Raw genomic sequence first — 20,796 nt, forward strand, 5'->3', positions numbered from 1 at the left:
AGATAAAGTTTCATGCTTACCCTGGAGATTAGGAACCCTTGGATCAGTTAATTCTTTAGGTTTAATCATGCCTTACTGGAATCACACATTACAGAACATGACAATCTATGGACAAAGAATATCTAGAAAAGAATTTATATAGGAGAGATATTTACAATTAAAAGGTAAATCTCACTCTGGGACATATTATGAATTCAAATTTGTTGAGTATAAAAACTTTAGAAGACTAAAAACTTATTTTCATTTAGAAATAACTTTTATATATTTTTTGGTATTTATAACTAAAAATTATTCTGGTAGTTTTAAAAGATTAAATAATCTCTAATAAATTATTGTGGTGTGGAATTAGATTTGCAAAAGGATGCTATTTCCTCCCATCCCCACCTCTTTTTAGAGTTCTTTTTTGTTTGTTGTTTGTTTGTTTGTTTGTTTATAGTTGGGAGAGTGTAAACTTATTCTGAAGTGTCTAAGATAAATTCTACACATTATGCAAAATATACCATCACAACTCATGAACAAGCTATGTAAGTCAAAAAAAAGAAAGAACAATCTAAAACTGTTAAATGTTGCTTTTTAGTTCATTTTTTTATTTGTGCAGAAATAATAAATAATATTCACATTGCTGCTGATTATTCAAAAAAGATGATAACTAAAACAGAGAATATTGTCTTGAGGACAAGCTAATCTCTTTCCTAAGCTATCACAACAAATTATTAACAAATTTCCTCAGTAGTCATTTTTCTCCAAAATAGTCTATATCTCATACGCCTTTGAAAGAGATTTCTGGTGGGGTGAGATTCAGAGAAAAGACCTGATATTGTTAATACTTAGGGTCTTATTATTCTTGGTATTTTGTATATAACTATAGTTATTTTTTTTTAAATAATGTGTTTACATATCTCTCTCCCTCCCTCAGTGAACTAGGATTTATTTCCTTATTTAACTTTTTACGTGCAGAATCTGGAATGATAGCAAACACATGGCAAGCGCTCAAGGTTTTTATGCATAGAATTAATGAAACACTTTGGTTAATGTGGTCTCAGATTTTACCTTAATATTTTTAAGGGAGTTAACTCTCTTTTTTTGCTGGATGCTCTCTGGGACTCAGCAAATGAGTTCTTAGTATTCTTAACCATAGAAAGCTAAATATATATTTAAGGAAATATAGAATTAATGTATCACTTGGCAGAAAATGAGCTATGGCTTTAACTTAATAATTTTCAGTGGAGATGACTCTACTTCTTACTGATTATTCTAGACTGAGCAACACAGTTCTTAGTGTTTTTCTAAGTTGCTAAGTCTTAATAGATATTCAAAACTTGCTCCTGTGCCATCAAGCAGTGATTGAACTGGGTCCTGTGATTTTTTGAGAGACAGAGTATTTATAACTCATTTTTCTTTCTAAGGATTTGCACAAGTACAAAAAGCACAGATTAACTAAAATAAAAAGTAATGACAAATGAAAATGGAACAACAGTGTAGGAAAATAAGATAAAATCTAATATGAGATTAGAACGCATGTTTTTAAAATAAATCCATTCACATTTATCAATGTGGGATCACAAACTATTATTAGTACATTTTATCTACTACAAAGAAAGACACATGATTAGTTAATTATGTCCACAAAGCAGTTGTGAAAGAGGTCTAACATTTCCTGGTACGGAAAGGAGAGTCCACATGTTTTAAACAGTGGCCTCCAACCTTTTTGGCAACAAGGACTGGTTTCATGGAAGACAGTTTTTCCATTGATGAGGGGGGGAGGCATGGTTTCAAGGTAATTAAAGCACATTACATTTATTGTGCACTTTATTTCTATTAGTATTACATGGTAATAAATAATGAAATAATTATGCAACTCCACATAATTCAGTATCAGTGTGAGCCCTGTATTTGTTTTCCTGCAACTAGATGGTCCCATCTGGGAGTGATGGGAGACAGTGACACCTGAAGTGTGTTGCTTATGTCCAGTCTACTCCATAATCTAGTTTTGATTGCTGTCACTGCAGAACACCCTCATTCACAAAGATAGGAAGTAGGCTTTTCAGTGCCTTTGTGGCAATCTCAGGATATGCTGCCTTGACTTTAATCCAGAATGTATGGAGATTTGAGGTTGTTACAAACATACTTTTAAGGCCACTGTAATTTGTGATCCCAAGTAGTTTGATCCTCTTCTAGCACAGATAAAGTTGATTCATTCAGCTTATTCACAGATGAGTCATGGATCCATTCCCTCCCAGTTCGAGGGTCTTTAGTGGTTGGAAGTAATGCTCAGACTCTTTTAAAAGCTGATTATCGGTGATCATGCACCAGCTGGGAGAAAGAAGACCCTGGTCAGTCTCTTTCAAAATCTCTGTGATGTTTGAAATATGTCAAAAGTCTCAATGTTCACTCATCGCCCACATAATGTTCACTCATCGCCCCGAGTTTGGCTTTGAATGCAGCCACTTTATCTGCTGAGTTGAACACAGTTGTCATTCTCTCCTGAAGTGACAGATTGAGTTCATTGAGCAGGTTGAATATGTCACACGAGTAAGCAAGTTTTGCGACCCATTCTGTGTCACTGAAATGTGCTGCCAGTGGTGACTGCTTTTGTAAAAGACATCTCTGGAGTGGCTCTCGTAACTCAAAAACTCTAGCCAGTGACCTACCTTTAGAAAGCCATCTCACTTCTGTGTATAAGACATGTGTGCTCTGTGTCCATCTCCTCACAGAGCTGTAGGAACAGATGTGAGTTATGCCATGTACTGTAATGTGGTTGATAATTGTAATTACATCCTGTAAAAAGTTGTTTAGTTCAGGTGACATTGTTCAGCTAGCCAGCACTTCTCTATGGATGACACAGTGCATAGACTCACATTCAGAAATGACCTCCTTGACCTGAGTAGTGAAACCAGAAAGCTGTCTAGGCACGGCAGCTGCTCCGTGCGTGCATATACCCACACAAAATGACCAATTCAGTTTTCCTGATATGTAATCATTCAAAGACTTGAATAGTTCTGCACAGCAAGAATAATAGATCAACTCTTCACCAATAGAAAAGGGCTTCTTTACGTTAGCAAAGCGGTTAGCCACTAAGAATGATGCTCTCAGTGCAGACACATTTGATAAAGTGGTGGTCTTAAATCATTGTTTCTGGTCTTTGTATTCATGTTTTTTTCTTCACCACATGGTCTTCATGTAGCAAAGCAGTTTTGAAATATTCATGGCTTCGTTGGATAGCCGGTCACCATATATTATACAAAGCAGGTTTGGAAAATGTGAATCATCTGTTGCAATGAACCCATAATTTCAGTAGTACTCTTGATATTTTCTTTTAAATGCAGCTATCATTTTGTTGGCAATCTTAGATTCTTCTGCTCTCTCATCATTGGGCCTTTCCCCATTTACAAAGAAGCTCTCGTTTTTGCTAGGGTTACCTTGTGGGCTTACCAACACTGTGACTGAGACAAGTGCACAGTGAAGGAATGAGACACAGACAGAAGTGGTAAATAAAATAATGGGTGGGTCATGCATGGATTAAAATAAGTGTTGGATTCTGATTTAAAGTCTGCCGCCAGATGCAGCTTAATTGTCACTTGCCACTCACTGATTTGGTTTTGATATGAGTCTTCAAGTGATTGATTTATGGTCTCTGCAGTCAAACTTCTCTGCTAATGATAATCTGTATTTCCAGCCACTCCCCAGCACTAGCATCACTGCCTCAGCTCCACCTCAGATTATCAGGCATTAGATTCTCATAAAGAGCATGCAACCTATTAATAGATCCCTTATAATAGGATTCATGCTCCTATGAGAATCTAATGCTGCTCTGACAGGAGACAGAGCTCAGATGCAATGAGAGTGACAAAGAGCAGCTGTAAATACAGATTAAGCTTCACTGGCTCAAATGCTGCTCACTTCCTGCTGTATGACCAGTTCCTAACAGGCCCCAGACTGGACTGGTGCCAGTCTGTGGTCTGGAGGTTGGGGACCACAGTTTTAAATAATGTATATGCACTGAGTATAGGCATCCCTCGGATATATACAGTGAGATTTATACAGCTGGTTCTTGTAGAACCTCTGAATGTTGACATGTAAAATAACATTTAAGAGAAGTTTGATAAAAAGTATTAATGTTCTACTTTTCTGAATAAATTGAAAGAGAGATTTTAGAATATTTAGATAAATGAAGTCCCTCCCCTTCATGAACATTCCATAAACATTATTTCTCTCCTGTGACCTTTTGAGATCTATTAACAAGAACTGTGTTTCAATAATATTCTGTACCAAGTGGGATAGTTATGCTGTGTTGCCAAATAACAGTGTGGCCATACCTTTAAGAGTCAGTTAATAACCAGGACTACAATTGGCACTCTCTCATAAAAGAAGAATATTATGAGAAGGATTTTAAGAAATACAACCCATTTCAGATTGGAATTGTATGAAGAAATCCTCATAGGAAGGAATGAGTTTTGCCTCAAGAATTGTTGTGAGGTCTTCTTCCATACACAAATGAATGTGGTTACCTTACTTTAAAGATCTAAAATATAAGACATGACCTTACTGTGCTTGGTCTGGAGAAATTTTAAAACAAATGTAAAAGGAAAAGCTTTGTTTAAACATTAAAGAATTTTTTTTTGTAAAATATCTTTGAATACTTAACTGTAAGACAATAAAAAAAATTGACATTCCCTCCCAAACTGGCTTTAAAATATGTATCTAAGTTCCTGAATGAATTAAAAAGACATTATTACTATATGTCAAATAAGAAAAAATGATGGAGGAATTGGTTATTTTTTGAAAATAATGTATTTAATTTTAGAAAATTTTTATTATTTTTATTTTTTAATACATATTTTGGTTTTATTTTTTGCCCAGAAGATTTTCTATTTTTTTTAGTAGAGACAGAGTCTCACTCTTGCTCAGTGTAGTCTTGAACTCTTGACCTCAAGATATCCTCCCATCTAGGCCTACCAGAATGTTAGGATTATAGGCATGAACAACCACACCTGACCTAATTTTAGAAAATTTTATCTATAGAACTGTTAAGCAGTAATTACACATATCCAATCCTCAATAAGGTCACTCCTAATTTTTGACAATAAAGCCAAGTCTCATATAATGTTCACCTTTTCTATTTTCTGTTCCCTGTGACAAGTGGGCATGCATTCAGCTCACTGGCAATGACATCAAATCATGAAAGTAACATTAATAGCATTTATGATAATTCAGAATAAATTTCCTGATTTCTCAAGCTGAAATTATCATCTGGTCCATCAAAAATCACCGTTAAAACACTGACTCTGAAAATAATACTCAAGTTCAAGTTCAATATAAACATTCATATCTGGATCTCACTGGGACCCTTATGCTTTGCTCATGGCCAGAGAATTCAAGGTCCAAATTAAAAAGTCACATAATATCCTATATAATTCCTAAGAGATTTCTCCAAATGATGAGAAAATATGGCACTTTCAGTGTCAAGAGGCTGTGTCTGAATCCTGCCTTGTTCCCAAGGCAGTCAATTGGCCTTGTAGTGGATTAAAAAGAAACTGGCACAGTCTGAGTACATGGCTGATACAGAGCTCCACTTCAGGATCCAGGAAAAAGGACTTCTCTCTATAAAAATGGAGTATCTTCTCTTCAGGTCTAACTGAAATCAAAATCCCAAAAGTGAAGAGAGAAAATAAATCAAAATCGTTCAGACTGTACTGCTCAGGGTGTACTAGGACCACCAATGAGATAAGGAAACTTCTGTAGGAACGTCACTTAAGAAGACTTCCTTTTTCTAAAACTCCAGTTTAAAAGTGGCCAAAAACAAGATATAGAGGCAGGTGGTCTGATATTATGAATCTAGGAAAGGTGGATATGGAAATATTTCCTGAGATCTGATATTTTATGAAAAGATTTGAATGTCTAAATGTGCAGATAACTCTGTTTTCTAGCTAACTTCAGTCAAGGCTTTTCACCTGCTACATTTTGGGGGATCCAGCAGTCTAACTCACACTTAAGTTTGCCATTTTTTCCCTACATTAGACCTTGGTGAGACAAAAGATCTGAAATTCTGAATACAAAGATATTGCTATTCTATCATCCATGTCTCATAATGACAAATAATATTATAAAAACTAATAGGAAGTCTTATAGAGTTCACCAATAAGTGTTTAGGAAAATAATTTTTGTTGAGAAGCATAATTGAGGAATTTTCTCCTAGTCATACTTGAAAAAATGTTCTGGCACATACAAAGGAAGCATAATAATAAAATGAGACATTATGTGGCCTCGACCAGTTTTAAAATTATTAACATTCAGCCATTCTTGTTTCATCTATACCTGTATTTTCTTCCCATTCAATTATTATCATAATATCTTACAGTTCTTATTTTAATAGAAAATTTACATACATTGAAATGAACTAATTGTTAACAGCAACAAAAACTCTGTAAAATAATTCAGAGGTTTATTCTGAGTTGGATACATGTGACCAGTGGCCCAGAACATATGGCTCAAGAGGTCTTGAAAAAATGTGCCTGAAGTGGCTGGTGGCAGTTTGGCTTTATACATTCATAGAGACAGGAATTACATATTAAATAGTAAATTAATACTGGGAAGGTGGACGTTGGTTTGGGCCCAAAAGGTGGAACATCTCAAAGCAGGAGTTTGGGGGTTGTAGGTGGGTTCAAAGATTCTTTGATTTGTAATTCCTTAAAAGAAATGAAGCTTTGTCTAAAGGCTTGGAATGTTTTAAATTAGGATAGGGAAGTCTGTTAATCAGAGACAAGCCACCAGATAAGCAACTACACTCAAGTGATCTGTTAAGGAAATTGATGGCCTGCAGGTGTGATTTAACCTTTGTCTCTCATGCCCTAGGTTCTGTTAGTGACTTAGTATCTAATTGTTACTCAGCCTACTGAATGAAAATCTGCATTTGAACAAGTTCTGAAAGTGATTCATTTCCTATGCACTTGCCATTTTGAGAAACACTTGCTCTTGATCACAATGTAATATAACTGACGTGTCAAAAGGGAAGGAAGTGGAAAGCCTCTAAAACACAATAGAGCATAAAATCAGCAAATAAACTATGAAACATAAAGACAATTTCTACTGGTTCTATAACTGGAGCACATCAGTTATTTTAAAAAGGTAGAAAGCAAAAATAGAGGTACATTTAAAGTATCATTTCTTTTGTGTTTGGGTACTGTGGTTAGCATAAAATATGGGAAAAGATATTATGAGTGTTTTTCTTAATGTTTCTTCCTGTTCATCTATGGCTTCTAGTAACCCTATAATCTACCACATAAGCCAATATTAAAAGCAACAAATTATACTTTTGTTTATTTTATTTGAATGATGCTCATTAAAATTTTATGTTATATACAATTGCTATCAAATTTTATATGTCTAATTAATATTGCATTAAATGATACTTTTGTAAAGAAAATAACTAAAGGAAGCAGATGTGTATGTTCTTAAAATGCAGCTGTTATTAAAATTAAGCAATTAGTAGCAATATTTTGGAATAATTCTTCATATATTATGTAACATAATTGCTAAGTTACTTGTTAAGAAGACTAAATTTTCATGCTCTGTTGCTGCTTAGTGCTAGAAACAAGCAAATATTAGGCATAGATTTATAAGAAAGAAAATAAAATATAAAAATGAGGGAACGTTTTTGAGTAAATCTGTAGGACATTAAAAAGAGCCTCATAATTTTTAAAATATTAGCAAAAAACATAAATATATTTGTATTATTCTGACATATATTGGCTGAAAAAAGGTTACTCAATCTTTTATTTCTGATATTTTTTAGCTAGAATTATACCTGATTATCAAATGCAAAAGTCTCAGTAAATGACTTCAAAAAAATGAGATACTTCATAATTCACATATTTATGAAAAATGCTACATAAAACCCTGTGTCCTGTGTGATTTATTTATAGTTAAAAGACAGAGTTGAGATTTTACACTTCTGTCCCCCTTTCTAAATGTTAGAAATTTTTTTACCCTCCAAAATTGCCTAAGACATATAACATATTTTTGTGGTAAAAATAGTAATTAGATTAATTAGGTAATTTTTTCCCTAATATGTGAACACAATCATAAACATATATTTTCAAGAACAAGATTAATTGTTTTAACACATTTATCTTTTATTTATATTTATTTTAGTTTTTTAAAATCAATCAATAAAATAAAGTTATACATTTGTAAAAATAAGCGAAACTCAATGAACCATGTATTGGTATCTCTACTCTTCAAATACATCCAATTTAATGTTATTTTTCAAGTCAAATCTTTATAGAAAGCACAAAAATGGAGAAACTGAACTTTTAGATTATTGATTTGTTTTCATTATATATGCTTTAATGTTTTGAAATAAATTATTTAACACATACATGGTAAAATCAAATATTTTATGCATTTTGTGAAAAAGAAATTGTTTCCTGAAAATGTCTTTGTGCATTTGATATTGAATGATGGAAAAAAAATTAGAGAAAGCATAAGAAAACTAAACTCATTTTTCACTCAACTACATTTAAGCTCTTGTTATAAGGATATCTTAACCTTAACCTATCATTTTAATTTCTAATCTGTTAAAATTGCCCTCTTCTTATCAACTTCTTCAGACTTGAGAAATTACAAATTAAATGAAAATATTATTAAACCTCTTTGCCAGAAAGTACAAATAATCCCTAAGTGCACCATTTAATGATGGATCTGAATCATGCACAGTAAATTTAAATGTCGATAAGTGAATTCACATCTTGAGGAAAGTGCTCTCATTCATGCTGAAATAAATTTCTCAGCCAAGTGAAGAACATTTATCTCAATGTAAGTTTCCCTGCAAATATATATTTAAATATTCAAAATATTCAGGTGACTATGCTTCTTCTTTTCTTTACCGAAAAAAACAACTTTCTCATCCTAGGTATTCTTTAGCAATTTATGTTCATCTCACATTGTTCATGTCAAAATCATAGCTCAAATACATTGTCTTAATACTTTCTTTTAGGCATAACCATATAGTTGAGAGTTTATGCTTCTTAACTATGTTTGTGGCTGAGATAATTAAGATTATCTTTTAGTAAAATTTCAATCTTAGAGAAAGGAAAGACTATATTTGTAAAATGGAATTTTTTAAATGGAGTATATAAAAGTATCTGGTACCTGATTATAATCAAGGTAAGCCTGAGACCAAAGAGATGAAAGTGCTTTGACCAAAGGGATAAATCAGATTAACCCACATCTGTAGTTATGTGACTCAGTCTTTTATTTTATATCTGTTTAACCCTTAAAATTTTGTTTTGAAGTAGTTATATTTTCATTTGACCAAATCAAAATGGATTAAATATTAAAGTAACAAATATTTGCGTTGTAGAAATTGATAACGGTAGAGAGAATGTGTTTCCAGTGTCTTGAATCAATGAAATCTATATTATATTTATATTTTGAAAAATGTCACAGAATTTTTAAACTCATGCTTTATTTTCAGATGTAAAATATTTAAAAGAAGAGGACGCAAATCGCAAGACATTCACTGTCAGCAGCACACTGGATTTCCGAGTGGACCGGAGTGACGATGGAGTGGCAGTAATCTGCAGAGTAGACCATGAATCCCTCAATGCCACCCCTCAGGTAGCCATGCAGGTGCTAGAAATACACTGTAAGTAAACACTACTCCTCCCTTCTTTATCTTGGCAGCAAATCTCTTTATCTGCAACTAAAATCATTTCAAAATTACCTGAAATTATAGCAAATATGCAGCAAAATAAATCTATAGCAACATGAAATAAACTACCTTCATTAGTATTGATCAGGTTCAAAGAGACATACTCCTTGTTTGAATGTCATTCTTGACAATAAAGAAAAATAAAGGAGATCTCATAAGGTTAATATTACTAATTATGTTCAAAATCGTAGTGAGATATATGTGTGTGCACTGGTATGAGAGAGGAAAAGTGGTCATTTTGGCAAAATCAATGAGAATTGGGAATCTTTGAAGGACCTTGATGAAATTTGTTATAGGGATATTCATTATGTTTTCCTCATCATCATTATTTACAATTAATAATACGACATTAATTGTGTAATTCCAATAGACCAGAGGCAGTGCTAATGCTTGCTGGAATTATTTCATTGAGTTCTCATGTAGTAGTTCATTGAGTACTTGCTCTCATTAGTCACAAGATACACATGAGGATTCTGAAAATTATAGAGGCTGAGTCACATAACTAGCAAATGTTAGATTTGAAATCATAGCATTTTTAGTATTTATCAAAGTCATTGGGACATAGTAGACAATTTATAAATATTAATCAAAATGAAACTGAATGAATTGATATATGTAAGATAAATTAGAAAAGGGTAGAAGAGAGATAACATTTTTTGAACTTCATTATTTGACTTTCCAGTTAATGAAGATTTTTGTTTGTTTATTCTGTCATGAAATTATAGCTTGAGATTAGAATTTGTGTGTAATATACAATTACATTCAATCCTAAAATGATGAATTGTAAGTACTGTTCTTCTGATATGTCTCATTGCATTTTGTTTCCATTTATTTATTCAACAATAATTTATTGAATGACTACTACATAACAGACACTGTTTGGGGCACTGGAAGTTATAAAAATGACCATAAAGAATAACAATAAAACAAATTGAATTTGTCTCCAGGTGTCAAAATAACCACCACCATCACCACCAATAAGAACAACAGCAAACTTCATTTCTTTTACAGCATCCATTCTAGGTAGAAATGACAGAACTAACTAACTAACTAACTAAATCATATATTATACTATGGTACATACTGATACTTAAAGCAGTGAAGGGTGATAAGGAGGTAGAAATGGGTTTTAAGAAAAGTGAGTATGTGTGTGTGCAATGCAGAGGAAAAAGGAAAAGTACAAAGGTCCAGAGGTAGGAGAATTCTTATTGTTTTTATTTCTAGGTACAACAAGGATACCATTAAGACCAGACCAGTGAGGCCAGAGTCAAATGGACTAAGGGAAAAGTAGGGAGGATTAGGAGAAGAGATCAGAGAAGTACCATGGGCCAGAATTTTAATTTTGTTACTTTTTATAGGAAAAATGCCAATGTGATAATGATATGCTCATTGCTTTTTAATTATTTATTCTTAGTTTAGTAGTTATTGAAAATATTATAATGTTTAAATACTTTCCATTGTATGAGGTAGGTTTCATTAATTTACCTTCTGCTCTCCTTTAGGCAGATTCAGAAATGAGCATACTTTATAGCCCAAATGGAGATTGTCTCCCAATTTCAGCATTTATTTGTACTGTGACCTTGGGAGAATTACTGAAACTGTGGGAGCTTTGATTATAAACTAGAGAGTTAATTCCTGTAAGGAGCCAACTTAAGGCAAGTTCATGGCATTTAATGGACTTTGAATAAATGTCAATTGCCTTCCCTTTTCTTTCTTTTTATTTCTGGGTATATGTAAGAAAGAGTCAGGAGAGACTTGTTTCAGGAATTGAGTTTTTGCTAGGTAATTTTAAAGAAGGTTCTGGATTGGGTGCTGTCAGGTTTGGGGGCATTTCAGTAATGGGTATATGAATAATTTTGCTTAAAAAGAACTATAAAAGCAGAAATAGATTTGCTATTATAATGAGACAGTCATTAATCATGCTAATTATTGTGGCTCATAAGTGTCCTGTCTTGTTTCATACCTGATCATGGGATGAACTTGCCTTTTTCTTATTCTACAGTCACAGAGTCCCTTTATCTGTTTACTGTTTATATTCTGGAAAATTGTTTATGTTTGTTGAGAATATTTCATTTTGTCAGGTCACCAAGGTCATTTTCACTGCCTTAAGCATCTAAAGTGGAACTTACTGGGCATTTCTAGCTATCAACCATATCTTAATATACATTATTAAGCAAAATTTCATGGAGGAAGGCAATTGAATTGGCTATTTTTTAAGAAAGTTTTACATGAAAAATTTTACACTTTTAATGGTTGGCCAATTAAAAATAGCATTTTATACTATCACGGTTTAATATGTAAGTGGCTAGAAGGCAGAGACCAAATCTATTTAAATTATTTTCCTAGCATCTAGCATACTATCATTCAAGTATATGAAGTTAATTAAAACTAACTGATGATAAAGCTGAATATTCCGTTAAGCATGCAGAACAGTCCCCAGAGATAAAATGAGTAGAGGATGGAAAAGAGGCATTGAGTAACAGTCAGCATCAAAATTAGAGCAAAGTGAGAAAACTGGTGTGGACTTGATAAACATTTAAGAATAATGATAACATCTTAATAGTTGTTTCCAGAGATAGCAGATCATGGCTCCAATAGGGGCACATGCGCAACATACATGATGTGAAAATTTCCATGAGTGCAAGAAGGTAATGTGGAAAGCAGTTCTGGAGAAGGAAAAAGGAAGTTTAGAATTTGTGGAGCATAAATTTAGGATTCCCCTATGGTTCAACATCGTTCCTATCATGAATAACCTCAAAGACTAGCCCAAGTGGAGGAACATTTAGCATTTTAGGCTGGAGGAGGAGGAGACATTATTTCCTGTGGTAAGTGAAAAGAGTGAATATATATCCTCATAACAATGGAAACAGTTATAATAAAAATAAAAATAATATAATAGAAATAAAAATTTTGTGCTGTTGTGGAAAGCCAGATTTGATGAGCAATAAGAAAGGAGAGTTGAATACCTAGTGCAAAGGAGCATAATGAAAAACAAAAAAATACTTACTGGAGGAATTCTATCTCTAGGGCTAAGTGTTTTAACTTTGTAACCTTGTGATACACAACTGAGAAGAACTTATCTTATAAAATATCACAGCAATATTTATTTCTTTATAAAATATTAATCATATACTTATACATTGCCACTATGACAGAAGAGAGTCTCTTTAAAACTAAAATTTAAGAAAATGTAGACTTTTCACTGAAAGTCACCAATACCTGCAAATTGTACATGATAGGTAAGAACATACTTTCCAACTGAGCAGTTGGAAAGGCACTTTCTAAAAAATTCATTAGCAAACATTTATTGAATGTATCTTATCTAATGGGCACTATTTTATTTATTTTAATTTTTATCTATTTTTTCACATTTACTCTATTATTTATTAAATTTAAATTTCAGAATAATTTGGGGATACAAACATTTTGGTTACATATAATGCCTTTGCTTATCAAAAAAAGATAGAATAATGGCCAGCAAACATATAAAAAAGTGCTCAACATCTAATCATTGGGCTCTTATTATCATTAGGGATAATCATTAGGAAAATACAAATCAAAACCGCAATGAGATACCACCTAATTCTAGTGAGAATGGCCTTTAACAAAAGGTCCCAAAACAACAAATGCTGGAGTTGATGTAGAGAGAGAGGAACACTTTTACACTGCTGTTGGGACTGCAAATTAGTACAACTCCTGTGGAAAGTAATTTGGAGATATCTCAAAGAACTAAAAATAGAAGTACCATTTGATCCAGCAATCCAACTACTAGGCACCTACTCTTTTTTTAATAGATAACAACTCTAGTTCATCTTTCTATTTTTACACAGTTCTCTTTGAAAAATAACTTTTCATTTGTCAAATTTGATTTTTAGAAGCACATCGTATGAGTCAGATTTTATATAATTCTCAGTAGAAATTATGTATCTATATTCACAAAAAGAACTGTGCACAAAACACAGAAGAGGAGAAAATAACTGCACATTCATTTTCTATATGTGACATCGATAAAGATTACATTAAAAATCAATTCTTATTGAAAATGAAAAACACAGAGACAGATTAGTAAAATATGTCAGAATAATGCTTCTTTCCCACCCCCTGGGAAAGCATTTCGGTACTATTTAGTATTGAACTGCTAATATAGAAAAATAAGAGCCCAAATTTTAAAAATATGTGTGTGAGGGGTAAAGAACAATTTATATATAATTGATAGAATTATAAAATCTTATGTTACCATTAATGTTTGTTTAGCATTTCCTATTTAACAGTGCGATGCTTTGCCTATAAAAAACAGTAGCTGTTCACATATGCAGATCTTTAAGGTTTAAAGCAATAAATAGTTAAAATAGCTCATAGAAGAGACACTATGTTAGCCCAAACAAATTCAATCTGAGCAACAATAAAAGGAAGAAAGGAAGAGAGGAGGGGACAAGGAAAGAAGGACCATGCAGTATTAAACTTTTGTTTAAATAAGATTGATTGGGTTAATAATAAAAAATAAGACATGCATTATACACATTTAAAATAACAGAAAAATGTGTGGGTTCATTTGTTACTAAAATTATATCTTTATAAAGGGTTAAATGCTCCATTTATTGTCCTGACTTATATCTACTTGATGATTATATCTCCATCCTAGTTAACATACAAATGAATAATAAAATTAATCCATTTTTTCTTAACATCTTACATTTTAGAAATATAGCAAAGTATTTCTAAAGAGATTCTTGTTTCATTCCCTCTTAAAAAGAATTACTTTGTACCCAGATAAACTAAATTCTTGATTATATAGTTTTGCTACTGTTTTGAACCATCTAATATACTCAGTTCCCCTTTTGTTTCTATTCCAATAAAATAGATTAAAACTAAAATTAATAGTATAAGAGATTCAATACAAGTGGGTTTGGGGTTTTCTAACTATTGTTTTTATGTTCTTTTCCATTCTATGTATGCAAGATACAGAATAGAAATATTAATATTTTCAGATATAGATAGAAATCCTTCATTTAATATATTATTGGCTATTTGTTCATTTTCACTCATGAAAAATAATAAAAATCCCATCTACCTAATCTACCCTACACAAAACTGTACGCTTGCCCAGGTCAGTTTATTTTAAATTTCCCTGTGTTAGTTATGTCCATTAGACTTCTACTAGTGTTCTGTGTATTATAGAAAGCACTTGAATAGTGTTTCAGGTTATATAGATTTATTAGACAGGAAGGTGAATGTTCCAAGTAGCATTTAAAATAACATATCTCACTTATCTGGCATCTCATTTATGAAATGCTGATTACCTAATTATCTTGTCTACCACAAATTATCTATGGTCCAAAGGCACAAAATATAAAAGGAACCAGGAAAGGCAAAATGAAAACTATCTTTAGGTCAAATTTTTCAGCAATTAAAATAAACCATTCTTTTGACTAACAAAATCCCATATTTATGCCTGGGGATGCTTCAGAAGGATTTTAATTGAGACTGTTTCAAAAAGCTCATGAAATGATATACATACTAGAATCATGAGTCAATCTATGCCATTTAGGGAAAGTTGCATTTCACTATATTAATCAAGGTAGCCTCATGTAAGAGCTCTATTTGAGGCTTTTAAACTTTTTCAGAGAAGATACATTTATTTATTATAGTACTTATAGTAAATATTACTGCCACAATTGCTCATGGGATAAATGTTTTTTCTTTTATAAATAATAGGAATATTTTATTCAGTTCTTCAATGTCAAATTATTAAAAGTAATTGAATTATCAAATATTTTAAGCCATCTAAATACAAGGATTCAAAATGGTATTGTTATGTTTTCATGTTATTATTTATATGTAAAAAATTTCTCTATGTGTTTTATTAAAACTCAGTGAAGAGAAATATATATTTTTGTGAATGGAGATTCCAAGTTTAAAAAAATAACAAACTTATATATTAATATAATGTACTCTCAAATGACTTGTCCTAATCAAGCTTATCATAAAGTATGCATTTATAAAATTTGGGGGGGGGATTAAAATTATTCTAAGAATGTAAATTAATTTTATAAAGAGTCAGTCAAAAAAACACCAAAATTATGGAATGTGTGTATCAGATGCCAGTGAATCTTTCAATTAATTTTAAGTTAACTTAATAATTGGATAATAAAAGAGACAAATGATTTTGACAATTAAAATCTAATACAAAGAAAACATGCACATATATTAAGACCTAGTGTTTTTAACTTTCAAATTAATAACTAATTTGAAAAATTTGAAAATAATTCTGCTTTATAAATCTATTTTTAAGAAATAATTATAAGTAAACTTTTTTCTCTTTTTCAAAATGGCAAGATATTTAATGCCCCAATATTTTGGAATTGCTCTTGTTTTATTTTCTGAGTAAACTATACCACACACACACACACACACACACACACACACACACAATTCCTATGAGAAAAATGTATGGTTAGAAAAGTATACTGTAATCAATCAATATATTAGACTTTATTGAAATAGATCTTCATATATCAGGAAAGATTGTCATTTCTATTTACTATCTGGATTGAGTCCATGATTCATTTTAAGTTCATTTATTGAAAGGTGTAAAGTCTTTTTAGATTCATGTCCTTTTATTTGGATGTTTAGTTGTTCTATTTGTTAAAAAGGCCATCCTCTGTCTCTCCATTGAATTGTCTTTGTTCCTTTGTCAAAGATCAGTTGACTATGTTTGTGTGCATCTCTTTTTGGGCTATTTTGTTCCATTGATGTATTTGTCTCTTTGTTCACTAGTACCTCACTGTCTGATTACTGTAGCTTTATACCAAGTCTTGAAGTTATGTAGTGCCAGTCTTCAGACTTTCTTATTCAATATTGTCATTATTTGCTTGTTTCTCCATTCTTGGGATACTTCACTTAGTAGTATGGGTTCCAGCTCTAACCAGGAAAATATAAGATGTGCTATATCACCATTGTTTCTTAGAGCTGAATAGTACTCCATGGTATACATATACCACATTTTATTAATTCATTCTTGGATTGATGGGCACTTGGGCTGTTTCCACAGCCTTGCGATTATGAATTGTGCTGCTATAAACATTCGAGTGCAGGTGTCTTTTTTGTAGAGTGTCATTGGATCATTTGGGTAGATGCCCAGCAATGGGATTGCTGGATCAAATGGTAGATTCACTTGTATTGCTTTAAGGTATCTCCATATTGCTTTCCACAGAGGTTGAACTAGTTTGCAGTCCCACCAGCAGTGTAGGAGTGTTCCTCTCTCTCCGCAACCACGCCAGCATTTTATTCCAAAGTTACAAACATTTTCATTTTTAGATTTATAAGCAATAATTGAAATGAAAATAAAATGAATTTTTATTATTTCTTCATCATCAAATGCTTTCAGTGCTTTTCCACTTATGGGCTATATATTCTTATGCCCCCAACTCATTAAAGATTAAAGAATACTGTCATATTTCCTTTTAGTAAGATTGTATGTTGGCAAAATATTGTGTGATGATGTCATTCCTTTTGTTACACATTGTTTACTCATCCATTTTGAGATTATTAAAATTTATCTAGAATAACAAAAGTCAAAACTTGTTTTACCATCATCTTGAATTTTGAGTTTTTTATTTGCATTTATATTCTGATTTGTCTAATAATTTTGAGCTGTCTTTCTTTGTCACTTTCCTTCCCTTACACTTATAGGCAGAATATGAAAGATTCTGAACTCTTAAGTAAGGTCATGAAAGCTAAAACAAGACACACACTAGCCAACATAACTATAAATGGTGCTGTTTTCTCTTGACTTCTCTTAAACCTTCTTGAAAGAAAATCCAAAACCTAAGCAATCTTATAAGTAAATAGGGATCAGGTAATGATGATTTCTATCACTTTTGCATAAATTTATACCCCAGAACTGTACAATAGAATTTAATGTGATGATGAAAATGTTCTCTATACCTAAATTGTAGCTAATAGTTAGCTATTTGTGGCTACTCAGCAATTGGTGTATGGGTCTTGTGACTAGGGAACTGAATTTTAAATTTTATTTAATTTAAATTCAATTACATTGAAATTGAAATAGCCACATGTGAATGTGAATAATTTTTACTGTATTGAACAACACCACTCTTAATGATGTGATTGTACTTCCACTTTCTTATTATATTATTCTATTTATTGCAGGTAGGGATAATTGATGAGTCTATAGTGAAGCACTACTTTTGATACTGAAGTAGCAAGATTTCTCATAATCTAGGAAATATAGCAACACTTTAATTTCATAATATATCTTAGCCTAATAAAATAGTTCAAAGTTTTCATAGCTTAACTGTGAGGTAGGATAATTTGAAATCTATTTTTAAAAGTAAATTTTTTCTTTTTTTTTTTTGAGAATCTCTAAGAAAAATACAAATCATCAAATATTATTCCTTAACAATAGTTAAAATTATTTTGAATGCACTTAAATAATACACTAAAGAATCCACAACTATAAAAATATATGCATTAAAATAAACAAAAATACTGATGGCATTTATTACCTATATTTTTATGTGATCTTTTCTTTTTCTTTAAGATTTTCCTTGTGGCAAAACTTTATGATAGAGATATGTTGCTTCTAGTCTCTCCCAGATCCATTCAGTAAACATTGACCAATATGTCTTTCTAAATCTTATTTCTGAGCCTGATACTAACTCCCAAATTTAGGATGATTTCTTACTGCTTCTAATGTAATGTCCAAACTCTGCAGCCTGACATTCAAGGCTTTAAAAATATAACCCCTAATAATGCTGCTCTCAGTATTCTTTTTCAGATTATGCACCCTACACTTTACATCCTTTCTAGGTGCCTCATTTACAGCCCCCAGTTTTTCTCTACACCAACCCTTTGTTCATTTCCCCTTTTTCTGAATTCCCTCCCTTTTCCCCCTGTAGAAAAATACTATGTATTCTCTGAAATATTTTAAATGACACTTCTCTATGTAACCTTCTTTGTTTATGACAAATATGTATAATCTATTCCTCCAGTCTGACTCCCATAATACATTATTGTAGTACAATGGTGCCTACAATTTTGAACTTTGCATTATTTTGAACTATATATGATTTATCTTATTTATTAAGACTAAATTCCTATGGATTGCTATTTTTGTGAATGTATAGCGTTTGTATAGTACTAGTATCAAGTATGCCTTATACACACAGTAATTTATAAATATATGTCAAAAAATGAATGATTGCCACAAAAGTAATTTTTCACTAGAATTAGAAGAAATTTAACACACTTTTAAGAGAAAAAGTACCTGATAGTTTTATGCATTAAGAAAAGACATGTGAGTTAAATAGAAAGTGGGGGTTTAAGCTTTACTACAATATTACAAACTGGAAAAATAAATTAGATGTCTTAGAAAAAGGCAGTCTTACACAGAATAAATAGATAGCAAATAGTACTGCAGGGCAAATGGTTCTAGTTAACTCTTGGTATATCAACCTAGTACACCTGGTAATAAGTGGTGGACTTTAAGGTGTTAATTGAGTTTGATTCATAGCTTTTTAATTCCGGAAAGTATCATACAGCCCTTACTCAAAGTATTAAACATTTCATTCATTTCAGGACTAAACAGTAATATGGGAGAAGAGTAAGCATTCCATATCAAAATACACAGTATCACAATTCACTAGTAGTTTCCAATCTGTTGCAACAAGGAAGGTATATAGGTAATAAATAGAGTAAATGTAAACATTTAACAGGCGGGGGTATTACTGACATTTTGAGCTAGATAATTCTCTGTTGTGGGGGCTGTCCTATAGGATGTTTAGCAGCATTCCTGGCCTCTACCTATTAGGTGTCAGTGGTCCTCTGTTTCTCTCACCTCCACTGTAACAATGTAACATATCCTCTGACCTTGCCAAATATCCTTGGGGGACAAAATTGCCTCTAATTGAGAACCATTATTTTAGAGTAAACAAAAAGTGTCTTTACAAAGCTGAGTTGGTATGTAATTTTCTTTGGTATTAATGTAAGTACCAGGAGATTTTTATAAGGGTTTTACATAAATTCTTTAGTTTAGAAACCTTTATGTAATAATATTGCAATAAGCCAAAATTCACAAATCTTTTGTCTGCAAAATACTTTAAAGGTTTATAAATTTGCTTTAATAAAATTTTTCTATGGGAATATTTTTATGTTATCTGTGGATGAGAAGAATATATTGCAAAGAATGAGATAGGGAAGTATATATTTTTAAAAATATATATTTTCATCTGTCAAAGAGGAAAAGGTTTGAGAGACATGTAAGAAAGTAAAAGAGAGAGAGACAGAGAGAGAAAGAGAGAGAGAGAGACAAACTCACAGACAGGTAATACATAGAATTTATTAACTTTGACAGATAGGTTTTACAACATGCAAACTATTTGGAGCCAAAGCAAGCCTTCGGCTGGGTTCTAATTTAATCAGATGAAGAACAACAAGCTGATTTTGAAGAAAAATAGTGGGCACAGAACATACTACAAGAAGTGCCAATCCCTAGTGTAGATTAAAAGAGAACAGGAAACACTAACTTATTATTAAAGTCTGGTTAAGATCAGGGAAGAAAAGATCAAATTAATTTATGGTTATGTAACTTTACTCCTCTGAGCCTTAGTTTTATATTTCGTACAATGAGGACAGCAACAGAATTTTTTTTGTATGTTTTATGAAAGAGTTCGATGGGCCAATGCATACAAAGCATTTACACCAATGAGTATTATTCACCAGTTATTTAATCAATGTTTATTATTAAAATATTTGTGAGGAGTAAAGTTTATTTTATAACAAACACACCACTGTTCCTGTCCACTAGTTGGAAAAAAATACAAAAGGCCATTATTTATTTATTTATTCAACAAATACTTAATTGAGGTCCAGTAGTTATTCCAGGCACTAAGGAGAAACCAGTGAACAAGATAAAGATGATCTTTACTCAGAGCATGCATTCCTAAGAATATGCTAAGCACCCAGTAGCACTTTATGAAAACTATTACCTGTTCGTGAGGCATTGCAATGTGGATGTTATAATGTAAAATGTTATAATGTTATAATTCTAGTGAAACAATGGT

At 31.9% G+C, this 20,796-nt stretch overlaps 1 protein-coding gene across 4 annotated transcripts in view; it reads left to right on the plus strand.

Annotated features, from left to right (window-relative positions):
• The window catches only part of CADM2 (cell adhesion molecule 2), a 1,045,662-nt gene that overhangs the window by 904,948 nt on the left and 119,918 nt on the right, over positions 1–20,796 (plus strand). For all 4 annotated transcript variants that reach the window (XM_076000911.1, XM_012740910.2, XM_076000907.1 and 1 more), the window contains one exon: positions 9,476–9,646. In XM_076000911.1, the coding sequence (XP_075857026.1) occupies positions 9,476–9,646 (171 nt within the window). The remainder of the gene's footprint in view (positions 1–9,475; positions 9,647–20,796) is intronic.

This window comes from Microcebus murinus, chromosome 1, assembly GCF_040939455.1.
Source record: "Microcebus murinus isolate Inina chromosome 1, M.murinus_Inina_mat1.0, whole genome shotgun sequence".
Classification (NCBI taxonomy): domain Eukaryota; kingdom Metazoa; phylum Chordata; class Mammalia; order Primates; family Cheirogaleidae; genus Microcebus; species Microcebus murinus.